At 37.6% G+C, this 22433-nt stretch overlaps 1 protein-coding gene across 1 annotated transcript; it reads left to right on the top strand.

The window, feature by feature from the left end:
- The first annotated feature begins 2 nt into the window (after positions 1 to 2).
- Positions 3 to 22034, top strand: hck (HCK proto-oncogene, Src family tyrosine kinase). Its single transcript, XM_026154161.2, has 13 exons — positions 3 to 172; positions 10125 to 10264; positions 12332 to 12365; positions 13889 to 13982; positions 14141 to 14236; positions 14506 to 14609; positions 15102 to 15251; positions 15626 to 15778; positions 15913 to 16095; positions 16401 to 16477; positions 18334 to 18487; positions 18781 to 18912; positions 19788 to 22034. Exons 2-13 carry the CDS (start codon positions 10133 to 10135, stop codon positions 19988 to 19990), a joined length of 1512 nt encoding a protein of 503 aa, XP_026009946.1. The 5' UTR covers positions 3 to 172; positions 10125 to 10132; the 3' UTR covers positions 19991 to 22034.
- Positions 22035 to 22433: the final 399 nt, after the last annotated feature.

The raw sequence follows: 22433 nt of genomic DNA, 5'->3' as shown, positions 1-22433 counted from the left end.
CCAGTGCGCTGCGCTCCGCCGCCCTGTCAACGTGTCCGGAATGACCCACACGAGTTAGGAAGGGATGGAACTCACTTAAAAGAAATGAGGAATATTCGACACCCGCTCATCCAAATTTAGAAGATCATTTATAACCAAAGAGATACTAGTCGAAGCGACTGACTAAAGCGCGGTAAGTGTCCTGTTATGTGTTCGCTTGTGTTGTGAGTGAGAGGGTATAATGTACAAATTTTAACAAAAACACACAAAAAAGATAACGGTAGGAAGTAAAAAGGTTACAATAAAATATTTTTTAAGACTTGGAAAGTGGGTGTTTGATCATCGACAAGTTTTTAGTTTTATAAAGGCGATGCTCACTTCCAAAAAGAGGAAGTTCACGGTGCTTGACAGCCACCGCCTGCAGAAGTCACGGTGCATAAACTGCGATGATGAGCCGGTGGGCCGTGTTACCGGGATGTACAGCAGTAAAGCACCTTTATCAGAGTGTCCCGCGTCACTTTCTAAATGTGAAAATCTTTTAAAACGAGGGTCTGAAGTCCTTTACCGTGTTTGTGACAGTGCGTGTGAGTGGGTGCATGGGAGTTATTTTTAGAATGTCCATCTAGACTAAACCAGAAACAAGACTAGTTTCACTTGTGTTCTCTATTTATACACCAGCTTTCAATTTAAACGTTGAATGGGTTTAGAATCAAAGCCCCTAAAGGAAGACGACGGATATGATTGCAGTGTGGGGAAGACAATTGTTTGTATTTTCCTGCTCTTACCCCACAGACTTGCACTAAAAGAAAGTCCGGAGGTGTTAGACACACCGCAGAAATGCCGATATTACATCACAGTACTTAGTAGAGCTGAATACCTCGTCTTGTCTTGCATTAATAGGCCTGAAGTCACTTCAGCGTCATTTTTCGAAAATGTCCTAAACGGAAAATTAAAGGGTTATTGCAACCCAGTTGTTTTAATTACATTACAAAACATGAAACAATAATTTTGTAGTTAATTTGTATTCAAATTTATGTATTACACAGTCGAAGTGGAATCGATCTGTTACGTATGTTATGTATATAGCATACTGAGTTTTACATCTTTTCCAAACACGTCATTTCACATAATCACGATTTATCCTGACATGACATTTATATGAGTTAGTTTGTTAGTTTAGTTTGGAAGGAAACACAATTCTGAGACTGACTAATGACTAAACCCTCATGATGGAAAGCTGGTGTATATGCTTTAAATGTGTTAACATTAATGTATGTTAAGTCTTCGTTGTTTGTTGTTTGATAAAGATGAAAACTGAGAATCAGTCAGTACCCTATAAAGTCGCTGGGTGCAGAATTATCGGGTACAAAATGTCCCCAGAAGCCGCTGCTGTAAATGAAGAAGTGACTCCGTGAAGTGGAAAAAAATGCAAATTTTTTATTGTTTTTTTCAACTGAACTTAATGTGTAACATTTATTGAACATGGTTTACAATATTCTGCTAACTGATTTTAGTTTCTCAAATAAGATGACTAACCGGTTTATATAATTATCATCATTTAAGTGAGAGTACCTCCCCTTGCTCATCTTTGTGATTCACGGTTCAGCTTTTTTAAGTATTTGAAGCAGTCTGAAGCCTGAGCGGTGGGATCTTTTTATGAAACTTTGGACTTCTGTAAAATAAACATCGACCAGTAGAATTGTACAGCATGACAGTCAATAAGAAAAGGTCCTCTTAAAATGCTGTACACTTGACTAAAGTCATTTGATCTATGAAAGATCAGTTATTAGAAGACAATCCTCTCTTACTTCAAGATTTACTGGACGACAGGTCATAAAAGCAATAAAAAACAAATATTTTAGAAATCTGTTGAACTTGTTTAATACTGTACAAACAAACAGAAAACATCTCTCTAGTTATCTATTTGGCAAATGAAAAATTAATTTTTTTTTAATGTTCAAATTTGAGCAGACACATTGGACTTCTCTGAGAACTCAGAAATTAATGACAGATAACATTAAACCACCTAAACTAGATATTATTTTCAAGCGTGCAAGTTAATAAGTGCAACCTTACACTGATTATAACTTTGTTACCCAAACCTGTCATACTTGTGTGACATAATAATAAAATAAGAATCAAACCATAAATAAAATTGTTTGTTCATATAGAAAGTATATGTTTTTATTTTGTTTTATCACATTTCGATTGCCATGTGTCTATCAGCCAAATTTATTAGGTGTTATTGAGTGCCAGCAGTATACACAGATGCACAGGAGTAACCCACCAGGCTGACACGATGTCAACTTTCTTTCTTTCTTTCTTTCTTTCTTTCTTTCTTTCTTTCTTTCTTTCTTTCTTTCTTTCTTTCTTTCTTTCTTTCTTTCTTTCTTTCTTTCTTTCTTTCTTTCTTTCTTTCTTTCTTTCTTTCTTTCTTTCTTTCTTTCTTTCTTTCTTTCTTTCTTTCTTTCTTTCTGTTGGTCCCTTGCCAGGCTGGCAGGTGATGTTGTTATGGCCTGAGGCAGTCCTAAACAGCTACAAACACAGCTTGGCAGCTTTTTCATAAAAAAGAAAGGCCGCCCAACAAGGCACACATGAATAATTCCACTCCTCTGTCCCTTGAGAGAGTTTTTGCTCATGTTTGTTGCTGTAGCAGACTAGTTTAAATGTAGGATAATAAATGAGATACTTCCTTAAAGCCATGAGCATTAAAGCAGCCTGATACCTGCTCACCTGTTTACCTGTCACCTCTCAGACAGGTAAAGGAAGCAGATAGCCTCCAAATACAAGTCTGCAATAGGGTCTATAAAATGGATACATATATTTATGAATACACAGCCTAGTGTTAGGAGTGGTACTCATTTGCATAGTATATCAGTTGCTAATTCTGAGCTGGGCCTTTACACTGCCAGCCATAGAGACTGAGTCAGTTAGAAGACACAGTGGTGTTATACTGTCAACATCCATATATGATATTACTGAATAAGTATCTTAGTTTAATTGTTCATTACAAATTCTTTAAAGTTGCAATCAGAGCTCGTAATCATAAGGTTAACCCTCACTTATATGCTTTCAGAAGTTGGTATTATCAAAGTAAATCACTTGCTAGGGAGCCAATATGTTTTCTTATCTCAGATCAAAAATGCATAATTTGAAAGGCAGCATTTCTCTTCTGAAAGACACGGTGCATGTTTTCCAAAAGTGATGTCATATTATAGACGTTGCTATTGAAAAACAAAGTGCTTATTATAGAGTTTTACCGCATCATTTATGAAAGAAGAAATTATAAGTTCCTCCTTCTAATAAAAAAAGTGAATTCATAAGCAAAAAGACAAAAAGAAATAGTCAGTACAGGGTTTTTGCCATGGCAGCCTTACTTGGTCTGGTCAAAAATGCTGACAGTCAGTGGTGTCTTTAAAGTAGATGAGCCAAGCTGATCTCAGATGATAAAGTCAGATTCATCATGCTATCATGCGTCGTCTTCAAGTCTCCTTTAGCACATGTGCAGTCTGCCTTTAAAGTTTTTTAATGACTGTTTATTAGGGCCGCCGTGGTGTTTAAATTAAATACATGATGAAGAAAAGTCTCTTCTGTCAAACCATCAGTGCCCATATAATTTTTTTTATGCAGCAAAAAACAAACAGAAAGAACATTTTTTAAAAATACAGTTAATTTATTTAAAAGAAAAGATAATGAAAAAAATACTGGCTGTGATTACAGTGGGGCATTTACATGAGTTCATAAAGTCACGATAGTTTTACCACAGCGCACCAATTTGTGATGTTTTGAACTGAAATGTAACGTACAACATACGGTGATTCAGTCATCACTGGCTGTTTATCTTTATCTTAATGTAACCTATATTTATGTATATTTATGTATATATACATGACGACTCAGAGTTATGCTATTTGTTTAAGCCAATTTCCAGTCGTGATGCTAAGGTTACAGGTTCCTCGCCATAGCCTCTTTTTAACTTGAGCACATAGGAGTGGTGAAACTCCCTGCTAACTCTTTACAAGAAAGTAAGTTTACTTCCCAAAAAGTATTTTGGGACATAACCTTGTGTCAAACTCCACACTTTATCTTTTGTTGCTGTGATTAAAATCATGTTTTTCATGGGTGGAGATTGATAACTAGATATAGATTTGGGATTTCTATCATTAGACGCCATGTGTTTTTTAAGATTTTACTGTTAAAGAAACAAGGTGACTTTACAGGTTTAACAAAGCCATTGTTCCAGATAGTGCTTTTTTGAAGGTTGATGTGGTCTCGGCCACAAGCTGAGGAGAAAAAACAATAAGAGAACAGCATAGGCACAGAACTGAAACTGATGGCGTAGTCAAAGCATAAGAATTTTCCCATGAATTTGTCTTTTGTATCCCCAATAAAAGGTGAAAACAAAATTGCCATAAAAGCATTTTTTTAACCAAGTTTTTTTATTTTTTACACAACAGAAACTGATACACGTTCACATTTACACAGGATCCATGTTCATTTACCACTTATTTTTGTATACTTTGATGAGATGAATCACTAATTAGGGGCTTCATTCCTTGTCTGCTGCAGAAGTAGATGAATTATAGGTGGTGACTGGTGAGCCATTCACAACTACTACAGATGTAGTTATGTTTCCATTCTGGTCTGTGCTTCACATTTAGTGTAAACATTTGTAGGTGTGAGAATCATAACAGACGAGACGGTTGTGGTTTTGTTTTGCTAGCCTACTTTATATACACAATTTTTTATTTATTTTCTGTTTTGCTTAGACTGTATTGCTACCTTGTTGTTATGAAGACCATTCTTAGAATCTAAAATCAATAGTTTAACATTTAGTGGATTAATAGCGCAATATTGATTAAAGACTTATGCAGACATGACTTGTGTAATGACTATCAGTTGCCTCAGCATGAAGTGTTAAATCTGGGGAAGCCCATAAATATATATATATATATATATATATATATATATATATATATATATATATATATATATATATAGAGAGAGAGAGAGAGAGAGAGAGAGAGAGAGAGAGAGAGAGAGAGAGAGAGAGAGAGAGAGAGAGAGAGAGAGAGAGAGATCTCTTTGGCCTCTACTATTTATAAGAACAGTATCTCAGTATACTTGCCATATTGTTTAGGGGAGTGGCACCACGTGTCTGTGGTTAGAGGTCTTTCAAGATTGTCAGGACACAATGAAATTACATTGTTGTAAAGTGGTTTGATCATTTCTTTATGTATAGTTTATTTTGGACTAGTCAACATCTTTCTCTTAATTTAGTTAGAAAATATATTATTATTTCACTTAGCATAGCACCAAAGATGGTAACATAACATTAAGTTTTTATTAGGTAGAGATGGGTTAGCAGCCCAAGTCAACAGCCCCTTAGCAAAATGGATCCAGATCCAGAAATGGCAACTATTTATAAATGTATGTGGGAGGCCTAACAGCATATCTGAAGTTCATCAGTTCAGACTTTTGTGTTTTGTTTTTTTCAATGACTTCACGCACTTTGGTTGTGCTATCATTTACCGTTATATTTGTATTTCCTAAGTACTGTCAAAGCAATATATGTTAATTAGTAGTCTTTAGAAATACTTTCTTTTTGCTGGTTAAACTCAGTTGGCTTCATGTTAAGAAAAAATGACAATGACTGCATTGTCATTTTTTCTCTTACACTCTTCAAAGAAACAAGTGTGTTCTAATCAGTATGTTTAATATTTATGTTAATTTTCAGAATTCTCAGAAAACACATGAAAAAAGGAGAAATTCTCTGATGTGAGGAGTCGTCATCCCCTCTAATCCATAATGATAGAGTGGATGAGCACGCAATTTTTACCGCAGTTACATTCAACAACCTTGTTATTTGAGAAGGGTTAGCTTTTTTGGGAAATTTATTTTTCTTTCTAACAAAATACAACATCCAGGCCCTTAAGAATCCAAGGTCTTTCTATTGCAGAACTGATAATCCTCACACTCCCAGCTTTCATAACCTGGAGGCACAGTCCATTAGGATTAACACAGTTTTGCTGTTGTTCATTGACAGAAAGCTCCAAATAGAAGCTACAGTAAAGTCATTAGTGGATTTGTTTTCCAAGGTGTTCCAGTGAAGAGTAGCATCCATGTATCTGTAATGTACGGGCAGAATATAAGCACTGGGATTAACAGCAAGTTGAATCATCTGCTACCACAAAGAGTATTTATGAGATAAATCGGGTTTATAAAGCTGCCTTTAAGTTTGTTTAGATCTAAAAATGTTGCGCACAGCTGTAAAGTGGCCCCATTGTGAGGCCCTAGCAGGGCATTTTAACTGTCACCATCTTGCCGTTTTGAAACCAGACATGACAAGCGAAGGGCTAGATCTGAATGAGAAACCCTGGAACACTGCGGTAGCTACGTGTCACAAAATAAGGCCCGCTCTAAACAATGCACAGCTTTATCTGTCTTTCTGACTCTAATGGGACCTTACTTCATGAAAAAAAAATTAAAAGCATCAAAGGTTTGTTTTTTTAGGCAGACTTTAAATTATCCAAATGAGTCACCCCTCGTGAAAGTGTTTACAGAGATCTGCTTTCCCATACACTTCTGCACAATCTGACTTTTTGTATTCTAAAGGCCATTAGACCAAATTCATGCATTTATGCTTCACATTTAATCTTTTATTTTTTTTAGTGAAAAAAAATCCTGTAAACCATTCACTATATCTGCAATAAGCTACTCTTAGCAAATTGATCAGTTTGAATTATCTGCAAAACAGATCTTGTCTTTAACTTTAGAGCTTAATTGCAGTAGATAACTCTTGGAGAAAAATGTTTTGCTGTTCTTTTTATTGCATATTGAGTGTTACAGAGATGTAATTGAAAAAGTCGTTTCTGTGTTCATAATACTTTGAATAGGATAAGCAGCTTTTAAAGTTAAAGTCACTGTGATGCTTGTCAGCTCTCACCTACTGGTAGCAAGGGCACAGCAACAACTGGGCACCCACACAATCAGACTGATATTATACTCTTGTAAAGATTCTGCACGTACTGGCGATGAGACATATTTAGGATATTATCACTGGATACAGTGATATTAAAATTATGCTGCAATGTGAAGCGCTGTCAGGACTTCATGCACCAACATCCCAGCCTGAGAACTGAGGTTTTTTTCCACTTTTGCTGGCACTTTTGATTCAGGCTGTGTGGACGAGTTGGTTTGTCTTTGAAGTGTCTTGTAGGTGCGTCACATGTGGGCAAGACACTGACAGTTGCATTTTCACAGAGTAAAAAGCTCTCTTTTACTGTTTCGCTAATTTTAATTTTGCATTAGTAAAACTGCGGCACCATGACTGTTCATTATCTAGAGGTATTGTACTGAGAGTTTTATTAAAGAAGTCAAAGAGGCCTCAAGTAGACATCTGAAGAGGAACAAGGTTTGGAGCAGAGAAAAGGGGAAGTAAATATGTTAACGCCACCAATTTTGACCTCAGTAACACCACTTCCTGTGTCTAAACATTTTCCATTGCTCGCCACTGTGCATAATTGACAGTATGGTAATTATTGCTGGCCATAATAATCTGCAGCTTCCAGAACAGATCAACAGCCAGTTGGAGAAAACATGAAAAATTCTGTAACCGCTGATGTTTTTTGCTGCTTTGTGGCTTTTCTGTTTAGGCTTCCTTTGCTCAGGGCGATAATCTGCCTCTCTGAGGTGGCGGGAGATCAGACATGAACAGCTGTCTCTCTTGTGTCCTCTCTATCTGTGCATGTGCTATCAAACACAGTGTCCATCTCCTATCACAGACTCTCTCTTTGTTCTTGTTCCTGTAAAACTTTGTTCCATTTATCTGCATGCACATTTACATATACAGACATAAATGCGCTGAAACAGTGTGATACAAGGATGCATTCCCTAGATGTTACAGATGAATAACAGAGACTTGTGTGGAAATTATTTTGTTGGCACATGACACAGAAAGACTTACTTGCCAAAACTGCAAACATCATCAAGTGAGTCACGAACATGTGTGAGAACATATGAATTATTCAGAATAAACAGCAGTAGTGTGGAGTTCGCAGAAGCCTGCAGTGTGTCAAAAACATTTACTCATGGTCATCTGAGTTTTAAGGCATCTTTCTCTTCTCAGTCTACCGTCTGTGGCGACACATATATCTTCACATGCTGTTTTCCCACGTTACACACCCAAAATGAGAGAATTTTCTCAGTACATTTACAGTAAGAGCAGTTGGGTTGAGATAATGTCTAATGCTGAGTTTTGGTTTGGAGTCCAGCCTCCCGTGTTCAAAGTAACATTGGCCCATCCATTCACCTCAGCCACCCCCCTGAGTTACTTCTCTTTTCTTTTATCCACATAGCAAAAACATGATACATGAAGTTTAATTGTGAGCTGTGATGAGGTATTGGTTGATTTTAGTTGTTTCCTGTGTGGACAACCCTATTCGGCAGTAAAAACCAAAAATTAACGATTGTAATCAAATTAATATTCGGCTTATATTTACAAGGAAGGATCTGGATTTACTTTAACTAAGCGAAGAATCCTCTGCAGTTCTTTCAAAGGTCATTTGAGAAATAATTTATTAAGCTTATATGTGTAAGAGAAGCTAGCTAACTCTTTACACCAGACCTTCCCAAAGTGTGGGGCCTGCCCCCTAGGGGGGGCGCAGAGCCATTGCAGGGGGGGCGCTGCATGAAAAGGGAATTTTTTTTTTTTTTTAAAACAATGCTTGGACACTGCTAGCACGGGGAGCCAACACAAACGCAAAGCAGGAGATGAAGCATAGCTGAATATGTTTCCAAACCAACTTTATTTTAAGCCAAAGACTAGAAAATATGGAGAAGCATATCTTCCCTTTGGTCTCCCCTGCAGAATTGGTCTTTCCTTCGTCGGGAGCACACCTGGGCTCTTCAAATCATGGACAAACAGTATTCCACATTCTTGATTTTTAGTTCACAAACACTTGTTGTAATGACTAACTACTCCTGACATTTTGGAGATGTTTGCTCTTTATACAGTAAAGTTACAGTGGGATATAAATAACATCAGGCTGATCCTGCCAGTTTGTTCCCCCTGTCTAAATCAGGACAAACAGTATCCCACAGCTGTTTATGTTTTTAAACTCATTTTGCACAGAGAGGCATTTTTTTGAAAAATTTATTGATAGCAATGTTGAACATTATTACACAGGAAAAAAACAACTACATGTAAAATAATCAAACCGTGACGCCTCTGCCTTTCTAAATAGAGGGACAGAAACTGTGTGTTTATATGTAAGCGTGTAAAACCTGAAGATAGAGACAAAATACTGTTAATCTGACTATCTGCCATTCTGCAATTCCTCTCACGTAAACAATAACGTGGCGCACAGCGTGAGGTGAAAAAAGGCACATACCTTTAACGTTGCATGACGAACTCTGTATTCCTCGTCCACACGTAAACGCAAAAAATGAGTTTTCATTTTTCAGTGATTCGAAACGCCGTTTACGTGTGGACGAAACAGCTGCGTTTTCAAAAATACCCGTGTAGGTGTGGACGTAGCGTAAAAGAGTTAGTAGTTTATTTTATTACTACCTGCAGTTTACTTGTATTTGCTTAATTGTTTACTAAATGTTTGAGGTGTGTAATTAACCTCAATTGAGCAAAATATGGATGTGTGTGTGGGGCGAACATTTTTCTGTAAAACAAAGGGGGGGCCAGCGAAAAAAGTTTGGGAACCACTGCTTTACACATTTATTATGAATCTTGTGCTTTTTAAACATCCTAACTCCTTCTGTGTACGAAAAGCTAGAATCATATTGTTTGTTGCCGTTTTTGATACTAAAATTCCACAATTCTTAAACTATATTAATTTATTTTGCACACTCCACTCTCCTCTGAATAAAACCAATACAATGCTGTGTAAAAGTAACTGTCCCTAAACTGGCCATTCATGCTCAAAAACCCTCCAGTGTGGTTAAATTAAAACAATTCTGCAAAGAAGAACTGGCCAAAAGTCCTCCACAGTTATCACAAATGCTTGATTGCTGTTTTTCTGCCAAAGGTTGCACAACTAGTTATTAAGTTTAGGGGGCAAATACCCTGAAAAATGCTGCTGATGTCCACACTTTCACATCTTGCTGTTTCTCCTCTTGTTGTTATCTTGCAGAAGGCACCATGGGTTGTGTGGGCTCAAAAAAGGAGCAGGAGCCTCACAGCAAAGGAACGGGTAATGATGATCTGCAGAACCGAGCACAGACTGCCCACTATGTCAAAGACCCAACCACAGGAAACTCTGGGAATAAAGCTGTAAGTAGTCAATTTATGTCACAGCATAAAGTGTTTCATATTGTTAGCCTGCAATTAGCCTCTATTGCCTCCACTGGCTATATGTTAGGTTCTACTAGATGACACACTTAAATAATGTTAAATGTACTGTAAAAGTATTTACTGGTCTAACTCGCAACAGTATTAGCAATATAATTTTACCATAATTGTTGACTGAACTTGGGCTGGAGTCTATCCCAGCTCTCATAGGACAAGGTACAGGGTACACCTCTGACAGGTGGCCAGTCCATCACAGAGACAGAGACAGACAGCCATTTATGTTCACATTCACTCATACCACCAATTTTTGATCATTATTTACCTTAGTCTTAGGTTAGACCCCAGTCACACAGGCCTTTTTCAAAGGGCCTTTTCCAACCAATATGCAAGTGGTTGAAGGCAGTCATTATGAAAGCATCAATACAGCTCAGTAACCCTATTGTAACCACCATAAAAAAAAGCTGACAAGTGATTGATTGGTGTGCTGCACCAAAAAAAAATCCTGCTTTGGTCACCAGGCGATCGCCTTAGTCACCCAAAGGTAACAATAGCAGGTTGTCTGCATGCACGCTGTAGCACCCTCTTTGTGACCAGTGAGAGGCAGCAGCCACTCACCAACCAGTTAAGGAATACGCAACTTCCCCTAGCAAGTGACTGTTGTAGCTACTTAATGCTACTGGACACTTTAACCCAGTGGCTTTTAACTTAATGGTTGGCCACAAATGGAAAATGATAACATACCATTATTTTTCATATGTACATTCCGTTTTCCACGTAATGTAATTTTTTTTAGAGAAGCGCTTGATAAATGTACCTCTTTTTCTTTAATGTTTGACGTCTTAAAATAAACAACAGCTGGCAAATAAGTGCAGTAGCTCGGAAGTAGAATCAAACTGAAATATATTTGTAGTAAATAAACAGAAAGTACTTTCCATTTTTTGTTTTGGTCCAAATAAAAGGGGCAGACAGATTTTTGGCTTTAAAAGACAAATAATTATTATTCATAACATATTACAAGTACTACTTTACTTTAATGATACAGAAGAGTAAGAACACATTTCACTGATTCAGAAGTGATAGGAGTCACTTCTCTTGTGCTACTCAAAAAGGATATATGCGTGACAACACACACTCTTAACTAGCCTGTGACTTGTTGTGAGTTTGCATACCGGCCAGACTTTGATCTGTGGCACGGGTAAGCAGCAGTGCTGCGGTCGGTAAGTGCGGTTCTTCCGGCTACTGTTTCCTGTGTACTGACTATAACATCTCTTTCACCCTTAGTCAAGAAAGAGGAAGTAACAGAAGAAGAAGCAGAGCACAGCAGTCAGCTAGGAGATGTAGAATGAAAAGGGATAAGACAGCTCTCGACTTGCACATAGTATTCTTTTACAGATGTCTAAATATACAGATGTTACATCTACACGCCTGGTTTCTACATAACTCTGTTTATTTTTATCATTGTAAAAAAAATAAACACTTTGTGTCAAAAACTGTGTGACACGAAGAGCCGACTTACATGTCAGAAACCTCAAACAAAATTTACTCTGTACCACATTTAGATTTCTAGATTTGATATGATAAAGTCCTTCCTTCCTTCGAAATGTGTGTTTTCAGTAACATGCCTCCAGCATGGAGTTTTAAAAAACCCATGTAGAATAAGAACCAGTTATTTTATTGAAGCACATTAATGTGCTCGAACCTAATGGCCATGAGGCATGTGACAGTACTTAAGCTATGTCATCACACACATTCAATTCATAACCCAATTTTATGGATTTCAGATAACTTTGATTTCATTCAAATTGTACAGTAGTTTATTATTATTGAATTTGAAGAGAATAACTACCATGATGTGACATCATAATACCACCAGGAAGTGGGTGGACAACAAGTCCAATTTTTAACTAAAAATTAGACTTGTTGTCCAATCCTGCACTAGTGTTTTGTGCAGGATTTGTAATAATTACTACAGCTTTAAACAATTTTCTTGTAGATTTTGAAATGATTATTTGAAAGAACTTACTTTTTTTTCTATCTGTCTTTCCACAGGCCAAAATGCCTTCCAATGCAAACATTGCAGATGGTGAGTCTCACTCATACGTACAGCAACACTAACATGTCGGGACTTCATTCCACATCTTTTATTACAGTAGCACGTTTAGCCAGTTACAGGTGTTTTCCTTGCCATCACAAATACATGTCACAGATGTAATCTGATTACTTTTTTCAAGTAACGAGTAAAGTAAGGGATTACTATTGCAAAATCGGTAATTAGATTACCGTTACTTTCCCGTAGGAACGCTGCGTTACTGCGTTACTAAAACCGTGATTTTTTTTTGCGAGAATGTCTCATGACAGTGACGTAAGCAAGTGCGACGTTGGTGACAGCAGCTGTGTGCAGATCAACAATGGATAATATATCGAGTGCGGGAGAGAGTATGAGCGTGCCGCGTTTAAAGTGTGGAAGTACTGACCTTACTTTGAGTTTGATTCCATAAAAAGTGACAAAAACATTAGCGTCCATCGTGCGTGGGAAGAAAACTTCTTTTTACAGCGAAAAAAACCCCTAAACTTCCGAGCAAGCACCGAGTAGCTACGACGTAATGGGAAACTCACAGAGACACTCGCGCGGATTCTTCAACTGACCGCAGCACACCTGCACCAGGGTAACCCTCCGCCTACCCTGCTCCTGCTTTACAGGTGAAAATAGAGCAAAAGGACCGCTGAGTCTTTGACTTTATTTATTTTCTGCTGTGTTTTACTTGCATCTGTTTGAAAGAGTGAGTGAAAACACAAAAAATATTTTATTTTATGTGCTGGAATGTGTATAAAATAGGTTTAAATGTTAAACTAATTTATTCAAGTCAGAGAATGTTGCATATAATTAAATGTTTTGCTTGATGCATAAAGTTAAAAGATTAAAACTGATAAAACAAGTTAAAAAAAGAGACTTTTCCATTTGATTACATTTTGTATGATGGATTATGTAGAAAAAGTAGAATTGGGCTGAAAGATCTATCACTTTATCACCTCTTCAGGTTGTAAATCGTGTTTTTAAAAAGTAACTAAGTAACTAAGTAACTAAGTAATTAATTACTTTTGAAAATAAGTAATCAGTAAAGTAACGGGATTACTTTTTTGGGGGAGTAATCAGTAATTAGTTACTGATTACTTTTTTCAAGTAACTTGACCAACACTGCAGATATATGAGAATAGATATGTCACATTTAAAAAACCAAGATGTAGGTCAGTGTTGGTTAGATGCAGAAAGCTATGTCTTTTATGCCAGAAAGAGGAAGAAGACTCAGCGTGTGTGTGCAGAGCGATAACCCCTCACACTGCCTCACCACGCAGGCCTTCAAAACTAACCCTATTGCTATTATTATCAAGCATACAAAGAAGTCAGTCTTGTAGCCAGAAAACGGTGAACCTAGTGCTGAAACAAACAGAACAATCAGTCGCTCTCACATATTAGGAGTACTGGCCAAAAACCTCATGCACATAATTTAAGGTGACAATGAAAAAATGAAATGAAAAAAAGTTTTAGTCTGCACATGACAGCAACAGTGCATGAGGCCTTCCTCTGCTTTCTTTTTTCTGCTTTAGGGGAGAGTATTGCCATGGCACTGTACGACTATGAGGCCATTCATGAGGGAGACCTTGGCTTCAAGAAGGGAGATAAGCTGAAAATCTTAGAGGAGTAAGTTCAACCACAAAAAAGATGGTTTATATTATTTGCGGTTTGAAGAGTTATCAGGTTGTTCCGTGTTCCAAATTTAGTTTGGGGACTTGTGACACTTCTGACTTGCCATGTTTCTGTTAAGTCTTCACAGATGCTGTCTTTTACTCTCTCTGCAGATCAGGCGAGTGGTGGAGAGCTATGTTAATCAGTACAAGTCAGGAAGGCTACATCCCCAGTAACTATGTAGCCAAAGATACTCTGGAGGCAGAGGAGTAAGCAGACTCACTCTGAACACAAAAACACATGCACACACACTTGTGTACCATACTAGTAAAACGAATAACATGACATAGTGTTATTACTGATAATAGGGAAATGAGCATTATGTAAGCTAAACATATTTAAACATATTTAGATGTCACGTTTTTAAACTGAAAATGAACTTGGTAACACAGAAAACAATATGAAGGTAAAATGAGGGCATATACAAAATAGCCGCTACAAGGTTTCAGTACTGACTTATCTGTTTCCTACTGTTAAGGTGGTTCTTTAAGGGCGTAAGCAGGAAAGATGCTGAGAGGCAGTTGCTGGCCCCTGGGAACAAAATTGGATCCTTCATGATCCGAGACAGTGAGACTACCAAAGGTAAGTGATGTATATTTGAGAAAGACACTCTTTGTTCTTTTGTTGGCTAAGAGAAGAAAGTTGAAGCATGGACCAAATCGTACATTAAAATAATAATATTAATATTTCTTTGTAACAAAGGACAGTATATACATGGGCTAATTACTTGTTAATGTTAATAGTTAGTTTTAGTTAGTTTTAATATTAGCATTTAGAGTCATAACTATAGAAGTGATAAAAGGATACTTTAGCAGACTTATATTTCATTTGAAAATGAATGCTATGTTTCCAAAGTGTCTGAAAACTAGACATATTACTTCCTGTTAACACTAGCGTGAATGAAATTAAAATTGTGATGGAATGTCCATGTGATGCTCACAGCTTTTTCTGTTTCCCTAAATGAAGCAAAAACAAGAGAAAAGACACTCCAGTTCAAGCTAGACCTCTTGTGTGTTGCTTTAATTTGCTTTGAACAGTCCCTGTGGATAAGATGCTGTTTCTCCTTTTCCACAGGCAGCTACTCTCTGTCTGTCAGGGACAGTGATCCTCAGTCCGGTGACACAGTGAAGCATTATAAGATTCGTACACTGGATAATGGAGGATTTTATATCTCTCCCCGCATCACTTTCAGCACCCTGCAGGAACTGGTCAGCCATTACAAGAGTGAGTTCTAGCTATCAACCAATCTCACGCTCTAGTCCAGTGCTGACTCATTCAAACTTTTCACAGCTGTGCTCACAGTGTTTTAATAGCACAGTTAGGTTATCTTCTGTTTGCATTGAATTGCTGACGTTGGGACTTCTTGGGGGCGGCCAAGCAGCTCCAGCTTAGTTTGCATTCCACTGAACATTATTCTTATAGTAGTGCAGAGCACACTCTGCTGGCCAACTTTAATATGGCAGCCTTTGTGGAACATTGCATTGCTCTGTGACGAGTACTACTATCATGATTTCTCAATAGCATTATTTCTTATTTTATACTTTTCTACCACAGAGGTACAAAATCAAATTGCTAAATATTCATTCTGCTACATACAGAGCAAGGAGATGGTCTCTGCCAGTCCCTGACTAACCCATGCCTGAGTCCAAAACCTGAAAAGCCGTGGGAGAAGGATGCATGGGAAATCCCAAGATCTTCACTCAAACTGGATAAGAGGCTCGGTGCTGGCCAGTTTGGAGAAGTGTGGATGGGTGAGATAGATCTTCATCATTGTAGAATCCATTTGTTTATTGTGATGTTAGATAGAAATCCATTTCCTAAACGTAATTTTTTGTTTGTTTGTTTGTTTGTTTGTTTGTTTGTTTGTTTGTTTGTTTGTTTTAAGCCACATACAACAAACACACAAAGGTAGCAGTGAAGACCATGAAGCCTGGCAGCATGTCAGTGGAAGCATTCATGATGGAGGCCAACCTCATGAAGACTCTACAACATGACAAACTGGTTCGACTTCATGCTGTCGTCAGCAAAGAGGAGCCAATCTATATTATCACTGAGTTCATGGAGAAAGGTGTGTGTGTGTGTGCCTGAGTGTGTATTTGTACATGTCCACATGGGCTATTGATGTCAGCGATTGCTGCAACATCTTTGAAAAGTGTTTTCCCATGACATTTACGTTCAAAATGTTTACACTATGTTACACTAAAAATGAAGGGAGATGCTCTTTGCTGTGAGGTAAAAGAACATTTGAAAAAGATGAACTGATCATAGCTAATACAAGCAGTGGCTATAGTTAAAATGGGTGATAATAATAATTATCAGTTTAATAACTAATGCCATCTGTTTGTTAATACTTTTGCATTTGTGTGCCTACAGGTAGTTTATTGGACTTCTTAAAGAGTGATGAGGGCAACCGAGTCCAGCTTCCAAAGCTCATTGACTTCTCTGCTCAGGTGAGAATATATTGGTCACATTCAGTACTGGTGCTTTTGCAAGCTTGTCCCACCTGTTTCCCTGGTTTTCTGGCTGTAAATGAAACTTGTGTTTGTATGCAGTGCAAAGCACACGTCCCAATATTAAAATCATTTTCAAAGTTCAGCTCTTGTGTTGATGTTCTCTGTGAGAAATTCTAACTGTAAAACTGAGCAAAGTAAAATGATTAAAACTCCCTGAAGGATAATGTAATGGTGCTGGCCTATCAGTAACACCGAACAAAATGTTCCAACCATGTTTAGTCAATGAAAAAAAGGAAATATTAACTACAAAGAGGAACAATGAAAGAAGAACTACAGGTTACATTGTGCTATTGTGCTGAATATTTTAAGAATGAATGTAAATCTTCAAAAACAGACATTTTCTGTTACACATCAACAGGCTAAATTCAAATTTTCAAGCAGCTACCATTTCTTTGAAGCTAGTGTGCCTTGAGAATATGTGCTTATTTTACCCTAACTGGCTAGTTTACTGTAATTACCATTCCACTTAAATCCTATTTAGTTTTACCTACATATCACCAGTTTGTGCTAACAGTCTTTCGCAGTAAACACAAAACAAACACACTCACCAGCAGCTTCTTTAGTTACGCCTTGCTAGTACTTGATTGAGTAATTAAGGCACCTCCGAATGCTGCCTTAATTATTTGTGGCATAGATTCAACAAGGTACTGGACACATTCCTCACAGATTTAGATCTATATTGACATGACAGCTTCATGCAGTTAAGCAGTGGATCTATGATCAAAATCTCCAGTTTCACCACATGCCAGAAGTGCTCTATTTGATTAAGTTCTGATCACTTTGAGGCCTTTTGAGTAGCCTAGAGTGAACTGATATTGTAAAAAGCAGTTTGAGATTATCTGCAAGCAGATATGAGAAGATACACACACTATAGTCATAAAGGCATGGTCATGAGTGTATGAATGTGTGTGTGAATGGGTGGATGACTGGATGTGTAAAGCGCTTTGGGGTCCTTAGGGACTAGTAAAGCGTTATACAAATACAGGCCATTTACCATGCTTAGCAACAACATTTTAATTAGATAAGCAGTGGTGGTTAAACAGTGCTTAGTTAGTACTAAAAAACTCCTGCATGACCTGCAGCCTGTTTCCTGTTTTTAGCTGACAGCTGTGGCATATAGTATGAAGTGGTTTTTGCTACAGTAGCCCATCTGGTTCAATATCTGTGTGTTCAGAGATGTTCTTCTGCTTACCATTTTGTAAACAGTGGTTAAAGTTGTTAAACTTCATATCAGTTCAGAGCAGTCTGGCCATCCTTCTCTGACTTCTAACTTGACATAGGCAAGCCATTTTTGCTCAGGGAACTGATATTTTCTCTTCTGCACTAGAGAGGGTAACGTGGGAAACCCCCAGGAGATCAGCAGTTTCTGAAATAGCCCATCTAACAACTATACCACCTTCAAAGAGAGTGAGACATCCAGGTTTTTGCAGTTAATCCGTGGGGGTGCATGCATATTTGTTGCTGTTGCTGTTGAGGTGGTTCCTATTAAATACAAAGAACAGAGAGAGAAGGGGAAGGGAAAAAGGTCACCTACTTTGATTAAATCATACCATGACTGATTTTTTCAAGTTTATTGATCAGATAGCAAGAGAGGCTGATCTTATCAAGCAGTAACACAAAGGTGCTAAAGGGAAAGAGTACCCATGTGAATCCTCATGCATATTATAGCAAAATATCTGTTGCTATTATTACCAGCAGTAAAATGAACTGAAAGAAAAAGGGAACAGTGTTTCCTTGCCAGTGATATTAATTTTTGGCAACAACTTTTTGTCCTCTGTCATTTTTGTTTCTAGATTGCCGAGGGGATGGCCTACATTGAGCAGAGGAACTACATCCACAGAGACTTGAGAGCTGCCAACATCCTGGTCAATAAGGCTTTGGTGTGCAAGATTGCCGACTTTGGCCTGGCTCGTATCATTGAAGACAACGAGTACACAGCCAGGGAAGGTACAGCGCAATGTTTCCTATTACAAAAGATCCGGGCAAGTATCGTCCCAGAACAGATGGAATAGCAGCAGTCACAGTTTCATCAATCAAAGGGAAATGACTTTGTGTCAGTGAAATATCAGATTACGACCCAAATGACAAAACAAGCAGAGAATGACGATAAGAGCGACTTACCTCATGGTTTGCACATTGTAAACATGTCACCAGGAGATCCGTATCATTAGGTGACAAGTGATGTCTCACTGTCAACATTAGTTCCTATTCTAACTGGGTTTTCAATTATTTCCAACCAGGTGCTAAGTTCCCCATTAAATGGACAGCCCCTGAGGCCATAAACTACGGTTCTTTCACAATCAAATCTGATGTCTGGTCCTTTGGCATCTTGCTGACTGAGATTATCAGCTATGGGCGTACACCATACCCTGGTAAGTGGAAAACACAAGAGTTTGACACAAATCCCATGAAAAGCAGGACATTTGCACAAATAGTTGGTAAACAGGAGAAGCTTACTTGGTTAAAAGTGGCCTACTAAGACAATAAATCTAACAAGCTAGCATGGGATTTTTTTGAATATATAAACATGGCTGTATAAAAAGTTAGAATGTTACTAGAGATATTCAACACATGACTTTATACTTAAGGAGGACACTAAAGAATCTAAAGAATGTTAAAAAAAAAAAACCCCAGACACATTGTATTAAAGAAGATGAACAATAGTAGTGTTCTTGCTCTGATAAACACAAAGTTGAGGTAGACAACAGTCAGGTGGAGCAGCAATTTCAGAGGCATGCTTTGAATAACAAATCCTGTCTTACTGTATGTACAGTCTGTGAACGAGGAAGTGCTCTAATGGTATCTATCAGATATTGCTAGCACTTGCTTGGTAGCTTCACTGGCAGATTGCATTCTTACTATACTGTAATAACAAGTAGGATGCTAGTTTAGGTTAGCAAGTGACTTCTTTAAGTTCCTCTTAGTACAACTAAGATTAAATAACAGTTCATTCGCTGCAGCCACGTCACCTTGAGTGGAAAATTATAGCATAGCTGCCTTAGTTTGGAATGTTATTATCATGAAGGGAGAAGCTATCCATAGGCGATAGATAAACCTATCCATTAACAAAGACAGAGATTTTCCATAAGTATTTTTCTTGAGTCCATCCTGTAGTTTTTAGTCTGAATCAAAGTTGTTCATCGACCAACTAATCAAATGAACTATCACCTTCACCAAAGCACTCTAGATTGTCTTACTCCTACATTAGTCCTCTTCTTTTTACTTTTATTTGTTCCATTATTTTCAGGTATGACCAATCCAGAAGTGATCCGCCACTTGGAGAAGGGCTATCGAATGCAACGTATGGATAGCTGTCCCAAGGAACTATATGACATCATGATGGAGTGCTGGAAGAACAAGCCTGAGGACCGCCCCACCTTTGATTACCTGCAGAGCGTCCTGGAGGATTTCTACACAGCCACAGAGAGCCAGTATCAGCAGCAGCCATGAGGCTAATGTTTCAGAGCACATCCATTCACACCTACTGTAACTTCTACAGGAAGCAATGCAGCTCAGGTCACACACACATATATACAATCTCTACAGTTCTGTCTATCTGCGTCTCAATCTTTTTCTAATTTATAAACATATAATTCTTAGTAATAAGGGACTGTACAGCAATTATAGAGGCATGAAAGTTTTCTTTAAGGAAGCAGTCACAATGTAAGATTCTTAATTTTGTTAATAGTCCCACAGGTTTGTTATATCTGCAGCCCCCGATATAATAAGTGATGCACAAACACATCCATCATTTGTACCTGTAATCATTTTTTTGTAGTCATTTTATTACAGACTGGACGTATCATGGATTACTGTAAGGAAGTTGAATGTTACGCACAGGACACATTGTCTGACATTTTGGGAGGGGTGAGTTGTATTACTTCACTTTGCAGGCGAGGCATGGGTTAGAAGGACCAGAAAGAGTCTCCTGAAAAGCGTATTTCCAGAAACTCTGGAGGAATTGCACAAACCAGACAAACCTCCCCCCTCAAAGTCCAGGAACTCTAGATTCCAGGAACTTTAGAGGTGGAGCTTTCTGTTTTTCAACCTTTCTGTTTTCTAAAATAACACCAACTTGTCAGGACTGGAGAAGTTTGTGGCATAGCTCTTCAAAATGTTTCCATGTGCAAGCAGACTAGTTTGCCTAACCAAAAGGAGATCTAGAGTGCACCAATGCATGACGTAACCTTTTAGTTCCTTGAAAAAAAGATTCCTGGGTAATATGTATATGCACTGCACGTGAAGAGCGCCTGCAGAGTTCAGAAGAGCAAGGACAAAAGAGTGAATTTGCAAGAGGCAGAAAACTATTTTATTAAACAAAAACAAACTATAAATAGCCCTGCGTGTTTTTGTTCTTATCAGCACTGTAATTTGTGTACAGTCCCTAACATCGAATGCCTTTGAAGGGTTTTTTTAAGCTCACATTAAACCAGACTCTCTCACTCACAAAATATTATGGTAGCACAAACATGGCCCCATTCACAAACACCTGGAGATTGCTGTTATGCTCTAGCGCACATTGTCCAGCCATCAACCACAACACAGATGTTCACAGGAAAATGTGTTCAGCTCTAATAAAACTATAATAAAACAAGCAATCCCACCACTGCCCCCCTCCTCCCATAAAACTGTGGTGTTTCACAGGAAAGCGGGTATTGTCTTGCTGATTCTGCTTAAAAGCACTATTTATACTTTTCATTATGCTGTGGATTTAGCATTACTTCTTTATAGTGCCTTTTGCAGTGGATCTTTCTTGCAGACTTAATGTGTACGATATATTCTGTATAGACATTGATATATATGAAGAGATGCAAACATTCAGGCTCTTTAGCTAATGATGCTTGTTGATTCCTGCATGTTTCTCTTTTATTACTTAAATTATTGAGAAAGCAGTGCATAGGTACATTTCACATTGGACTTTTTTGCTAATTTTATGATCTGAACGCCATTGTATCTTCAATGGAAGTGTCTTCCTAACAGCAAATGCCTTTTATTTTCGTTTTTGTGAAGGAACGATGACTGCTCTATTTTATTTACATTATGTGTCTCATCTTGAAAATAGTAGATTTCTTGCACAATACAACAAGCATTTCTTTTGTAGTTGATCAGCAATAGTAAATCATATACTAAAAGCAATGCTAAGTTTACTACTTGAGTGGTTCTAATGCATTTCAGGGGCCCCAGATGTCAGAAGAGCTTTTTTGGGGGGGGAGTAAGATTTAACGATTTCATGCTGTGACAAATTTAATGCCATTCATAGAGTGGGGACTGTGAGCAAAACATATGAGAGCTTTTTTTTCTTATATAAACAGGTATGATTCATTTACAATGATGACTAAATCATTGCTAGCACTGTATATAGTTATATTCACAAAGTTGAGTATACTTTAGTGTTTTTCTTAATTCTTCAATATAAAGCCCTTGTGATATTTGTGAGATGCTTGATTCTGTCAATGCAACTGTCATGAAATGGAATAAACTACTTTAAAAACTATAAGTGTGTATTGGTGTAACAGCAAGCAACATATTTTAAATGTGACTCTAGCAATGATTCCACTACCTGTAAGATACCTCACCATAAACCCAGACATATGCCTAATTAAATGTGTCTAGAGAGAGTCTGCTGGGGCCTAAGACAAAAGTTCATAGAAGGGTCTCCAACCAGATTTCATCATCATTGTGTTATAAATAATAATTTAAATAATTGTTTATTTAAGTGAATTTTTCGTTGACTGGACAGAGATGGTAACAAAATGATATGTTGTTTAACAAGGAATTTAGAATGAGCTACACATGCAATATAATTAGCATTATCAGCATTTTGATTGTTGTTCTCTTTTGCTGCTTGTCCCAAAAACTGAAAGGTACAGTGTGTAAAATCTCATCGTTAGAT

Source organism: Astatotilapia calliptera, chromosome 20 (assembly GCF_964374335.1).
Source record: "Astatotilapia calliptera chromosome 20, fAstCal68.1, whole genome shotgun sequence".
Lineage (NCBI taxonomy): Eukaryota > Metazoa > Chordata > Actinopteri > Cichliformes > Cichlidae > Astatotilapia > Astatotilapia calliptera.
The sequence above is the reverse complement of the archived record's forward strand: the minus strand, read 5'-3'. Positions and strand labels throughout refer to the sequence as shown.

Bases quoted from the DNA above. Each gene is read 5' to 3' on its own strand.
- hck (XM_026154161.2), top strand. From the start codon at position 10,133: ATGGGTTGTGTGGGCTCAAAAAAGGAGCAGGAGCCTCACAGCAAAGGA. The intron at 10,265-12,331 runs GTAAGTAGTCAA...GTCTTTCCACAG, and splicing joins GAAACTCTGGGAATAAAGCT to GCCAAAATGCCTTCCAATGC. The intron at 14,610-15,101 runs GTAAGTGATGTA...CCTTTTCCACAG, and splicing joins AGACAGTGAGACTACCAAAG to GCAGCTACTCTCTGTCTGTC.